The sequence below is a fragment of the Lepisosteus platostomus genome, chromosome 4 (genome assembly GCF_059453375.1).
Source record: "Lepisosteus platostomus isolate fLepPlt1 chromosome 4, fLepPlt1.hap1, whole genome shotgun sequence".
Taxonomy (NCBI): Eukaryota; Metazoa; Chordata; class Actinopteri; order Semionotiformes; family Lepisosteidae; genus Lepisosteus; species Lepisosteus platostomus.
Genome location: NC_142614.1, coordinates 65925735 through 65939027, shown reverse-complemented (window position 1 = coordinate 65939027; position 13293 = coordinate 65925735). Strand labels below are relative to the sequence as shown.

Sequence of the window (13293 nt, the reverse complement as noted above, 5' to 3'; positions counted from 1 at the left end):
GATTAAGTTTTATACAAATTGTGTGTACTGAAAGTCTGAGTGTCGAAAGAGCAGAACAGATGTGGACACTGGCCAGTCTGTATCCCAAAGAGCCAGATGTGAATTGTTTGCCATTAAATAAATGAATCTCTACTACATTCTAGGCGCATACTCCTGATTTTACAAAAATCCTGATTTTTACCACATTTCTTCTTATTGAATTTGCGAGTCATTGAAGCCGAATCACTATTCTATAAATATATCCCCATCATCCTTGGGAAATGCATACAACTGATCATTTTATGTTATAACACTTGACAACCAAATAACTTCTGAATATTTAACATTCGTACACTGCACATGGGTGTCTAGACCCATTGTCTGTGAATAGTACCACAATAGTGAAAACATTCTCAAGATAATTTTCTATCAAAGGAAGCATTTCTACAATATACTGTATAAGCACTTATTCGTTCTTTTAACACAAACAAAAACAAGTCAGGTCATTCAAAGGCTAAACCTTTTAGGTCAATAATTTTAAGCTTTAAGAAGGATCTTTTTCCTGAGCATCTTGTTACCCTGTTTCTGAAGTACAGTCATGCATTGATTCTATTGATGCCTTTTCTCAGCTGGCAGGAGCACAGAGAACTGATAAGGGCCCGGGACACCTGACCAGATGGCTTTGGGTTCAAACCTGGATTAGACCCTGCTGTTGGACCCTTGAGCAAGGCACTTCACTCAGATTGCACCAGTTAATGCCTGGCTGTATAAATTGGTCGTACAAGTGAGAATATGTTCACATTAAATAAAAGTATGTCTTTGCAGATTGGTTGTATTTACCTAGTCCACATTTATCAAATAAAAACCATTTGCTTTAAACTTGCTATCCATGCAATTTTGAAATATACTTCACTCTATTTTAGTCACTCAAAAAATGAGATCAATGCGATTTGTGCTCCAAGTTGACTTATACTGACATAGGCAAGGAAAACTGAAATCCACCAATGTGAGCTCTTACTAGGCTCAATTAGTATTATCTCAATTAGTTTTTAGTAAAAGCCTGCCAAACCTCTGGAAATTCTATTCTAAACTGTAATCCATAAACATTTCTACTAAATCAAATTTGACTGTTTCTTTTACATTTTTTATATAAACTGCCAAGATTTCATTTTAAAGTCTAAAGACATGGAATGCCATCCTCCCACTGCATGCAGTGTTCTACATACCCAATGCTTTAAGCTATGACTTCAGTGTCGCAAAGCTTGCATAAGCATGAGGAGAGCACAATCATGCACTTATGTGGCAGCTTTTCAAAAGTTTACATTTTTTACTTACAAAATCTCAATTTAAGAAAGGCGTGACTCAAACTTTATGTCATCCTTATATTTACAAAGCAGAATTAATGTCCACATACTACACAAACATTAAACTAAAATATAAATCCATTATGCAGCAGACATTTGCTCCTCTTTTATATTCAACTACAGCAGTAAAGATGGTAAATATATCAAAATGCACAACCAACAATGGTTTAATAAACTACTCTATTTGTTGTGAATAGGTCAGTTTCCATAAACATACCCATGTGTTTTATGTGTGAAATGAAAGATCAATTATAAGCATTAAAATATAACCACTGAATCTTAAAAGACAAAAGACAAATCATGGATTAAAGAACACTTATGTTTACACTCCAAGTAGAGCTAAAAAGTGCTTTTCATAAGATTCATAAACTCCATTCAGTTTTAAAATACAACTACAACTGTTTCTCAAATACAGTAGCATTACTGAGTTCTAACAACTAGAAAAGCTGTTTATCCATGATAGTTCTTGAACACAAACATCATACTTAATAAATATTACCAGAACAGGTTTTAAGGGCAAAACTGTCTCATTTACAAACGCAAAGCAACTGTTTATTATAAGGCTAAACCTCTATAAGGGTCAGAAGTAACATACCAAATTCTGCCAAGCTGGCACCCACACTTGAGAAACCACCCACTCAAGTATGCTAACTAGCTTTTCAACAGTTAACTCGTTAAGCGACAAAAAACAACAATAGCAGAACTAAGTGGTAACCTTGCTTATCTAGTCTCTACAAGTTATCTCTTATAAATACCACGGTTAACTAACTACCTGCCTGCTTCAACATCCAAGCCTCACTTCTGGCTTAATGCCAGCTCTTCAAGGCATTTATTGTTTCTTCTGTTATTGCATCCTGTGAGGTTAAAGAGGGAGGGTATTAGTTTTGAGCACTGTGACAGTACAGAACGCATTGTGACAGGACAGCTGACGCGCACACACAACCAAGAGTCTGGATTTCCCAGGGATGCTGTTAGAGCAGGCTGCAAATCCAGTGCTTTCTGAGCCCAAAACAAAGATAGAAGAAAAAGCGGATTTACCCTTTCGTCTAGTTCATTACACTCTAACCTCAGTCTATCTCGCTCCTCTTGAACAAGGTATGCCTTCAAAGCGAGGCAGAGTGAAGAGGTTAAAGAAAAGGAAACAAAACAAAAAAAGAAAACAAAAACGAAGCACAAATTAGAAAAAGATTACAGGATACAGCAGGGTTTCCATGACATCTTGAAAAATACAATCTAACAGTCATTACAACAACTTCTCTTGCATTTATTTTCACACTTCCTGTATATTAAGATTAATGTTAAAATTTAACTGCAGCGTTAACGTCCATATCCATGTCTTCCGAGTTACTGCAATAGAGGCATTATAATTCTGAATTTCAAGAATAGTTGAAAACTGTTCATTTTCCATTTGCTTTACAAAAACTAGAAATAATGTTCAGTCTAAAAAGATCCCATGGTTTGGAGAATTGAGAATAACTATGAATTCAAGAGATTTAAAGACGACCATTTTTTACAGTGATATTTTAATTAGATCCCCAAGGTAAACACCCATTGTGTTGTTTGAAAAACAACCTTGGAATAAGCATGAAAAGACTGCAATTAGAGGAGACACAGGCATGCAATATCATTTGTGGGCAACATCAGAGGAAGGGCACAGTGACTGCCCACATACAGAGCAAGAGGAACCCCTCATGTCTGCTCTGTCATTTCTTTTAGATAACTTCACTGCAAACAGCTGCTAAACTTGCCTACAATCTAGGATTTGATCATGTCAGAGCAGCTCTACACATTGTAGGTTTTATGAAAGTAAGACCCTAGCTTTCCATTTAGCCAAAGCAAACCTGCTGTCTTTCTGAAATGGAGCTACCCTGAAGTAAACAAAATTAAAAATGTACTAATTCATTTTACCAACTGCTTATTGAATCACCACTGTCAAGATCTGAAACTTTTTCAAAGATGCATGGAAACCCTGTAACATGGCAATGAAAAGTAATTAAAAGCACAAAAAGTAATGATTTCCGGGACATAAGAAAAAAGGCTGAATTATTTAACTCAATGGATTTTAGAGGAAAGGTAATTACAGAAGTAAATACAATTTATCAACACGCACTTTTAATATCAGTATAATTCTACATTCATTAATATGAAATGCCTGTAAAGTGTTGAAATTAAGAAGAACATTACAAAAAAAAAAGATTACAAATCCCTGTTAAAAAAATTGTTTGTTGTTCATTTAAGCCCACCTGCATGTCCAGCTCGTGACACCTTTGGGCAATTTCTTCTTTCGCAGCTAAAGCATCACTGAGCTCCTCCATTGTTTTCTTGAGCTAAAGTGAACACATAAAAAGACACATGATTTTACATTAGACTGACAGTTATTTTAGGAACCAGCTACTTCTTTGGAACGGGCAAAATTCTGTTATCACAGTCCACTGTATAAACCCATTATTTTGATCATAATGAATGAAAAGGACTCCAAAAACTCCAAATAAAAAAACAAAACCAAAAAAACAGCCAAAGTAGTGTGAATACATACTTTTACTGCTCATTAGCTATAATAATTTATATACTTTATTGTTATATTATATATTTTTATTTTAATAATGTTCACATTATCTGTTTAATATTTAAGAAAAAAAATATTTTGTTGTACATTTCAATCATTTTAAAAATAACACTATCAATGTTTTTGGTGATACACAAAATAATAAGTATTAAATATTTTGTTTAATGAGAATTCTTCTTAAATTATACAATCAGATTTTTATATTCACTGGTTGAATTTTAATAATCTATGAAAACAGAATAGTTTGGGTAGGGGGGTAGCTGCATCAGCATGCGTAGGCTGCAAAGGAACAAGTAATAGGTTTATTCCATGCTGAAAAAGGAAGAAAGAAAACACAACATTTCGGCAGTGGAGCCTGGACACACCTGAAGAAGGCTCCACGGCCAAAACGTTGTTTTCTTTCTTCCTTTTTCAGCATGGAATAAACCTATTACTTGTTCCTAGGAAAACAGAATTCTACATATTGTACATTTGCTCCTTTTAGACCAGAGCTTTCAAGGTAACAATTTTAGTCTACCTGAGCACAATATACCAAACCTCTTGATAACCATCTCTAGCACCTGTTTACCTGTCTGTCCAGATCCACATAGGTGTCGTTTCCAGGGGAAACTGGGGTCTCTTTGCTCATCAGCTAAAAAAAATAAGTGTAAATTTTTAAAATGTTATACCATTAATTAAATTCTACTTTCAGGATAATCACATTTCAGTTGGGATTCTATGTTTTCCTGTTAAAACTTTCAGCTATCAGTTAAATAAAAATGTTAAAAAGGAAAAATGTCAAACTAATTTGAGCATATTTTCTAAACTCTCAACTTAAATTTGCAAAAAATTCAGTCATTTTAACAGATTACCTCCTGGATTGCTGTCATGACGACGTGTTGTACGGACTCCTCCATCATCATTATTGTCTGAATGTATTCTGTGTAACACACACATACAGTCAGTGACTAAACCCATGGATTCAATGGACATATTGGAGCAACAAAATAGAAAAGATTTAATTCCCCTTTTCATTTAGAATTCAGATTATTTTTTTAATTAAATGTGAAAACATCCTTGACGAATGGTGAAAATATCTGAAGCTAATAATCACACAGAATTACGGTAAATGATCCATCTACAGTATCTAGCTCCACATCACTTGAACATCTTATCTACTCAAAAGGTCTCTAACACTGCAATAATGGACAACTGCATTCATTAATGAAAGAGCCACCTTCAAAATGTAAAACATATTAGGTAAGAAATGCAACTAATTCTTCTTTGATTTTTAGTGTTACACACTTTGAAACTTCACAAATCAGCAAACCTAGAACCTAGAATCCTAATCTAGGTTTGGGGAGGTTTAGGGGAGTCAGTCCGGTTTCGTTTTTTTGAGGTAGCCATGAATATGATAAATATTGAATTTCTAGAACGTCCTACAGCCCATATCAACTGTGCCAAGATACAGAATTTGATCATGGAATTCAACAATTGTTTTAGTTTATTTTTATAAATCCTTTATCGCTATTTATCTTTTACCGTTACAGGTGTAGGCCTTCTAATTAAGTTTCGTTAGTGCTGCGTTTTTGCCTGATGCAGCACAAAGGGGGCACTAACGAATCACACCAATTTGGTTCCCTGGCGCCACTGAAGGGGGCTGTGATGTCACCCCTCTGAAAAACTACGGCACTATATCTCAAACGAAGTCAGCACAAACGCAGCACTCATGAATGTGGTGGGCTTGATTGGTTCTGCTGCTTGTAGGGAGGCCAACTTCATGAAGCTTCTTTGATGTCCTACTGTCAGCCTCTGGTTTCTTTAAAGGTAAGCTATGAATATGAATAATTGAGTTTTTTAGTACTAAACAAAAAGAAACGTATGACTACGAGTAAAAAACAAAAAGAGGGACTGCTCAAGATCATAGTGGACATAGTTTAATTTGTCAACGTGAAGATCTAGTTTAGTCACGGAAATATGTAATCTAACAGTAACTACTGCTTGCTTTACTTCCCAATTAGCACTGCTGAACAAATGAGGGAACGAGTGCTGCATCTAGTCATGCAATGCATTCCTAGTGCAGTGACCCTCAAACTACTTTGGAAACCTGCTGAATTTAGGCTCCAAGAGCACAGTCGCCCCCCCACCTTGTTTCTGCTCACAGTTGACAGCACAGCCCAGGATGAGCTGAAGCATCCTCCCGAGCTCTGCTGCGTCGGAGTGCTCCCCCACCAGGTTGACATCAGGCAGGGTGAAGTCATTGATCTGCTGGCCAAGGACCTGAGGAGAGAGGAAGGGACTCCATGAACATGACTGGGCGAAATACAGGCAGCAACGATTTGATGGGTGTTGTAGACCGGAGATAATACAAGCATCAACAAACAATGACCGGGACAACAATTTTCAAGCCGCACAAGATTAGTAGATGATCTACATTAATGCTTCAATGGTTTCAGGAAACCGAGCTTCTTGTGTCATTAATATCATTGATATAATGCAGGGCAATCACTATTCACTGAAATTCCAAAAAAATATATGTATATATACGTTTTTGGTACAATTCTGAATGTTTTTGTAATCTAGGTGTTCTAATTCAGGTCTTTTAAACTATAGGAGAAATTCAAATCACTTCGGTACATTTCTGCACTTTGTCACCAATGGCACACCAACACCTTTAACACAATACAAAATCAAACGCTATACTTGATACTCTTTAACACACAGTGAAACTAGTGACATGTCGTGCAGTCTTTTTACTGTGGACATGTCCAAAAATATGCTTAAAGAACAAGGAGGGCAATTTTGAAAAAATCCGGAGTGTCAAGTGATGCAAGTGAACTGCTACAGCCACACCTGTATTTTCTTCTCTTCACTGACTGCGTTCAGAAAGTTCTTGTACAGCACACCCACTTTCAAGACGTCAGTTTGCATTCTTTGCAGGGGCGGAATTTTCTGACATTATTCACAGCTGCTTCCATTACGGGGGGAGTGGTGGCTCTGTGGCTAAGGATCTGCGCCTGTGGCTGGAAGGTTGACGGCAGAGGAATCCTACTCCGATGGGCCCCTGAGCAAGGCCCTTAACCCCAAGTGCTCCAGGGGCGCCGTATAAATGGCTGACCCTGCGCTCTGACCCCCAGCTTCTCTCTCCCTGTCTATGTGCCTGTGTGTCTCATGGAGAGCCAGCTGGGGTACGCAAAAAGGCAAATTCCTAATGGAAGAAATTGTATATGGCCAATAAAGTGATCTTCTTACTTCATCTCAGGAAAAGCCATGCCTCTGTCGAATTACAGACAGACAGAAGCCTCAAGCACTCACCCTTGATGCAAACTGACTAAGTTATAAGATGAACAAGTAAGTTTAGTGAAGTTTAATGATAATAATCAAAATGCCAGATTTGCTTTTCAAAATATTTCAGCTCATCCTGAAGGAAACATTACAATTCCTACCAGTGAGGGCTCTCAAATATTGGCACCCATCACTGAACATAGATTTAACTCAATTATACAAATTGCTTTATCATAATCATACATAATAATTACAATTAATATAGCTAATAATAAATAATTCTAACCAATTATAATAATTTCCCTGTCTTGTCATTAATTACAATTTAACGTAGGTATATTAATAAATATATTTTACACACTTTTCATTCAAATGAAGCAAACTTTCTTCTCAGTTTGTATTAAGAAAACACTGTTTTTTTCTCACCTCATGATTGTAATCCAGAATGCCTTTCAGAATTTTCTTTAAATTGCTAACCTACAAGAAAAAAAGCAATTTCATTAGGATTTCAATAAGAGATCTTTATGATAGCCAGTTTTTCACAGTACCTGTCCTAGGGCTTGTCAAAATGCTTATGTCTGAATATAACTGAAAGTTATGTTGCACATGGGAAAGGAGTTACAAAGATGTTTTGTACTCTATTAATCTATTCCCTAAGAGAGGTTTTCATAAACCCATGTGGTCTGCCATCAATAAACACATGCTGAGAACCCAGCTGCCAATAAAGATACCCTTCTGCCCTGGAGTAACCCATACAGTGCAAAAAGGGCAAGGCAATCAATAATTCTGTCTGTGCTACACTGCTGGAAAAGGAGAAGGTTTCAGTTAGAAGAAGACAGTCAGGAGGGTGAAAATCAAATGTGCACTTTGAGCTACAAATTCTTTTCCACTAGAACATTTTCAGGAATTTATTGTGGAATGCTACAATACTGTATGTTTTTATACTCTTAATGAACTCTGTTCTAAAAGTAACAGGCTTATTTCCTGTATGTTGAGACAAGAATTCAAATTTTTTGAGCAACAGACAGTGACTAGTGCACTGAACAGTCAAAATGCAATACCATAAAAAGACTGATCTCCTGTGTAACCAACTTCAGTAACATTCATACATTTAGTGTCAAGAGTAATTACTGGAGCATATGTCTGTTTAAACTTATGGTGCCATCATTAATTGGATGAAAATGTAAAACTAAATCTGAAATGAACTAGATGAAAATTAAACAATTTAACTGGGGAAAACAAAAACATTAAAATGGTTCATGAAAAAGCAGAATAGATTTCCACGTGCTCATGAAACACAGAACTCTGCCTACATTTTATAATCTGGTTAAGTGAAAACCTTTCTCCCAGGTCAGAGGTTGAAATAGTGCAGAAACATTATAAATATACCTTACCTTTAATCTCCAATTATCACCAACTTCAGTTTTTATTCGGCTTATCCAGTTGTCATTAAAATATGACACATCTCTGCAAAAAAATGAAATGTCCATGTAACAAAATATCATCAACAAAACAATACTTGGTGAAGGTGAGCGTGTGCCATTGATTCACTAAATGCTACTGGGTGAAAATGCATATGCATTTCCTCTCAAAGAAACTCCCCAAACCCCATTCATAAAGCATAGTATGGGCTGCTCAAATTTATATTCTTATAAAATGGTGACTGAAAAAAAAAACTTTGCCAAGATAGTCTGGAAGCAAATCAGAAAAACGATATTTTCAGTACCAAGAAGAAAAGCATTTAAAACCATGAACAAATGCCTATCGGAATTAGACATTGAAAGAGAGCAAAGCAGTTTTTGTCTCTTATGTCCTCTATAAATAAGATGTGAAGGATGTGCTACAGCAGTAATCACACTTATTCAGTCAAGAAACCACTCCTCCACAGCTCCACAGAGAAACGTACATGCAAACTGTAGACCATAAATACAGAGATGGAACAATATCTTTCATGGACAGATGAAAGGCTGCTTCATGGTTGTCTTTCCAAATTACCCTTAAAAACTCATCAGAATTTTTTAAGTCTGTATGTATACAGTTCAGCTATGATATCTCCTTCTTGACTGCCACATATATTAAATGTCCCAGTAAAAACACCTGGTGAAGAATCTGATTTAAGCTCAATATCAGGAAGATGGTAGGAGAAGCAGGTGAATGTCACACCGCACTTTGCATTATTAAAAGCCTAAGAGACTATTAATCATTGTATCACTTCTTTGCTTCCTGACATTCAGCTATTTTTCAGACATTTTAACTAGTGGTACATACTGTATGCTTGAGACCAAAATAACAAAAATGTGTAAATAAGGTATGGACAGAGACAACAAAACAAGTACAAAATTAAACGCAAGTGACTTGACAAGAAACAGGATATTATTAATATAGTAAGACAGTACCATTACCGTCCCTTGAAATATTTTCATACACTGATTTCAAAGAGCTGTTTCTCACACAGAAAAAACAAGCTCGATATACAGAGATGTGGCAAACTTTCACAGAGAAACTTTTTTACTACAGCTTTGCAAATGAAATACAAACAAAATATATACAATAACTAAAATAATAAGACAGAAAAATAATAGGTGTAAAAAGCAAGCGACCCTTCCAACTGAATTATAACATGTAAGATTAAAATATGCCATACTAAAAATTAGTCGATTTCTCTTCATGCATATAATATGAATTTATATTAACAAGGAATACAACATTAAATCATAAACTGAATTAGGTAAAATGAAGTATAAATTCTACAGAGTAATACTGTAGGTTCAAAGCTACACTGTTAGCAAGATCGCTGCCAGTCCCTCCCTCTTCACCTCTGCCAAGAACTTCTGTCACTCTTGACCTCTCTGTTCATTCCTCCTAATGCAGTGACATAATTCAAGTTAACCCCAACACACACCAGACAGAAAAGGAGTTGGAAGATGCAACGTCTGAGCCTTCTTTTTAAAACAGCTACACTGTCAATCTCACAAAAAGGCTTAAAACTTACACAGCATGACACCACCATATTCTGTAGTCCTATTATGTTAAAAAAAAACAATTATCTACCTCCTCTGTATTCTAACATATTCCTAAACTGATCTACTGTATATTGCAACTGGCTACACGTCATTTCTGAGAGGAAGCAGGTGTGTAAGGAAATAGTAAAGTGGTGTATGTTTGGCAAACAGCTGAAAAAAAATAGATGAGGCCTTACTGAAACATTAGCTCACTTTTCTCAGTTTACTTCATAATAATGCAAATGTAACTCTCATACTTTTAAAATAATGAGACAATTGATAATGGGCAGTGCAAAGGAGGCAGAAGTGAAACTGTCGACACTGCCATCTTATTACATCAAGGCTGCCACGGTACTCACATTTTTTGAAGTACTTGAGCCATTACAACCCCACTTGTAAGATCCTCTACTGTTTTACATGGTGCCTCTACTCCGAATGTCTGTATCTGAAAGGACAGGAAAAAACATGAAAGTTATTCAAGAGGTTGGTGTACATCTCATGGGAATTAAATTAACACAATGCAAAAGACACGTGTAGGCCCTCATGGTTTTGAAGTTGGTTTTTGTGTGGAACCAAGGAAGGAAATCATTTCCGTCATTCGTAGTTACAATGTGCCTCAGAAAGGAATAACACCGGAACACAGAATAACAAAAGGAAAAAACAGACAGGGTCTTGGATAGTCCAGAAACAGAAACCAATCTAGGAAGTGACTACTGGTCTAGAGAATAGAGAGAAGAGTGACTACAGCACACGTAATTATCATATCACTGATAATTCAATTTTATTAGTGAAAAAGACAGGGGGGGAAATGCATAATAAGCCTTCTTAAGTGCTGTAAATGTGTTTAAGGGTGTACAAAGTTGCTGGACAAAGTTGGAGCACCTCATACTTTTTAAGAATTCAAACGCATATCTATTTTCAACTAATCACCAAAATGTTAAGTTTGAATTTTTGCTTTACATATTCATATCTCTTGCTTTGTAGAGGTATAAGTAGCTGGTGCCAGATATCCCCTCAGATTCCAACAAACCAAGCACAGGGCAAAGGGGCACTGTCAACAAATAGTCGGCGAAGTAGAACAGCTGTAAAAGTGAAAAGGAAATTGTCAAGAGCAAAACAACCAGTGCTTTGTCACAGGTCTTGAGTGCTTCAGATGAAAGCAAAAGGTAGTATCTTATTCTGGATAGCCCAAAGTAAAATGACTAAATTACTACAAGTATCTTATTCTGTCAGCTAAGTTCTATCAGCTAGAGAGGTGAAGATGGAAATCATTTTCTGATTTTTCTATTTTGCCAGAATGAACAACATTGTATTATATTCAGGAAAAACAACAAAACCACTTAAATAAATGCAGTCAGCTTCTGAAAAACATCAACATTTGCTTGTACCTAGCATATACTGCTTTGACTATTTTCTTCACTAGGTGCTCTTTGAATGAAAACTGTAACAAGTGTCTTGAGAGTAGGCTCTTGTGTACATCTACAGTAAAATACAGCTTTGAAAATAACCAAGAAAAAAACCACCAATTTAAAAACACTAGAACCCGTAAGCTGTGATGTTTTTGTACAACTGTCACACAAAAACAGAAAAATATATCAGCAGTACCCAAACAACAACAAAAAAAGTTCTCTTCACCAGGGGTCTACAAAGTCTTAGGACATGCTGGATCTTCCAATATACAGCACTTTGCAAGTTTTTCTTTCCTCAACAGGGCAATATACCACAAGCTAGAGAAGACAATTATGAAAAATCATTACACTTATTATAAAAGCAAATTAGATACACTAAAGTGGTGACAGTAATTAATAGATCAGCTGCTGACTCACTATAAAATACTTTGCTCTTTAGTAAAGGACAACTAGGGTCACTCTAGAAGTGTTGTGTTTAAAGTAAGGCTACCTACATGTATTGTACGGCACAGACATTATACAACTTACTGCTCTCATGTGAATTATATTTAGAATAATTTTGTAATGGAGCTTGTGAACACTGTCTTCTTGTCACATGTTGCACAGTACCTTCACTATAATGTTTCAGAGTATGGCTGATGTGGGATAATATGAGTGCGTCAGATTTTCCTGAAGCTAAAATAGACACGCTGCTAACTGACTACAGCGATAAGTACGATAAAAACGAATTCACCATGTATTCTGAAAAATTGTCTCATGTTCTGTAAAAGCATCATATTAAAATACATATATATGCACTTTTCAATACATTTAAATAGTTTAAATGAATGGCAAATGAACATACAGTTCATATGCAAGAAATATTTGCTAGAACAAAAATCAAAACAGAGTCTATTATAAAGCAGTCTAACTTTAAATACCAGTTAGCCCTTCTTTTTGCAAGTTCTTGACTTTCTGAGCAGCTTAGTGACAGTGCATCATTTAAGTAGTGGCTATGTCTGAGAAAATCATGCAAGGAATCAAAGATGAAAAGTTAAAAACCTTAAAAACATAGTTGCGGTGTAATTCATGGTTTATATATATATATCAATTATACTGCCAGAGTGTATATGTGTAATTCAAATTGTGGGTGTTCCTCAACATAACATTTCATTCATCACACCCATTTTTTAAAACAAAATCATACTAGCTTGCCAGTTAGTTTTACAGTCACCCCCCAGTTTACAAATTTTTGCTACAATAAAGCCTGTAAATATATACCTATTTTTACCCTATGAATAACATTTTTCACTACTAAGAACGAAATCTCTTCGTAGGGTGCTAACTTTCTAGACGCAGAAGAACTGAGGCTGTGAGTCTAAAAAGATCGTGCCCAGATCCGTAGGACTTTGTCAAACTGTTTAGGCCTGATATAGCTGTGCTTGTCGTACTGCAGTGTGCACACACCTTAATCACTATATTTTATTGTACATTATCTGTGCAATCAAGATCTATCCTGGGTCCAAAAATGTGGCCAAAACTCAAGGTGGTGTTGAGAAAGTAAAGAAAGTATTAAAAAAAAGTAACCATTGCCCAGAAACTAGAAATAATTAAGTGACTGGATGAAGGTCAGCGATCAAAAAAACATCTGTGTTGCTATGAATTTGGATGCTTCAATATTCTGTGTTGTTTTGCAAAAGTATAAGATACAGAACGGCACAATCTAGTGT

The 13293-nt window shown here is 35.9% G+C and overlaps 1 protein-coding gene across 4 annotated transcripts in view; it reads right to left on the bottom strand.

Moving 5' to 3' along the window:
- The window catches only part of hook3 (hook microtubule-tethering protein 3), a 64928-nt gene that overhangs the window by 30799 nt on the left and 20836 nt on the right, over nt 1-13293 (bottom strand). For 2 of the 4 annotated variants that reach the window (XM_088630323.1, XM_088630325.1), the window contains exons 2-9: nt 10535-10620; nt 8568-8640; nt 7600-7650; nt 6036-6168; nt 4761-4828; nt 4478-4540; nt 3587-3670; nt 2382-2444 (exon numbers count right to left, since the gene is read on the bottom strand). In XM_088630323.1, coding sequence (XP_088486449.1) covers nt 2382-2444; nt 3587-3670; nt 4478-4540; nt 4761-4828; nt 6036-6168; nt 7600-7650; nt 8568-8640; nt 10535-10620 — 621 coding nt within the window. The remainder of the gene's footprint in view (nt 1-2381; nt 2445-3586; nt 3671-4477; nt 4541-4760; nt 4829-6035; nt 6169-7599; nt 7651-8567; nt 8641-10534; nt 10621-13293) is intronic. The other 2 variants (XM_088630324.1, XM_088630326.1) reach the window with 1 other exon arrangement.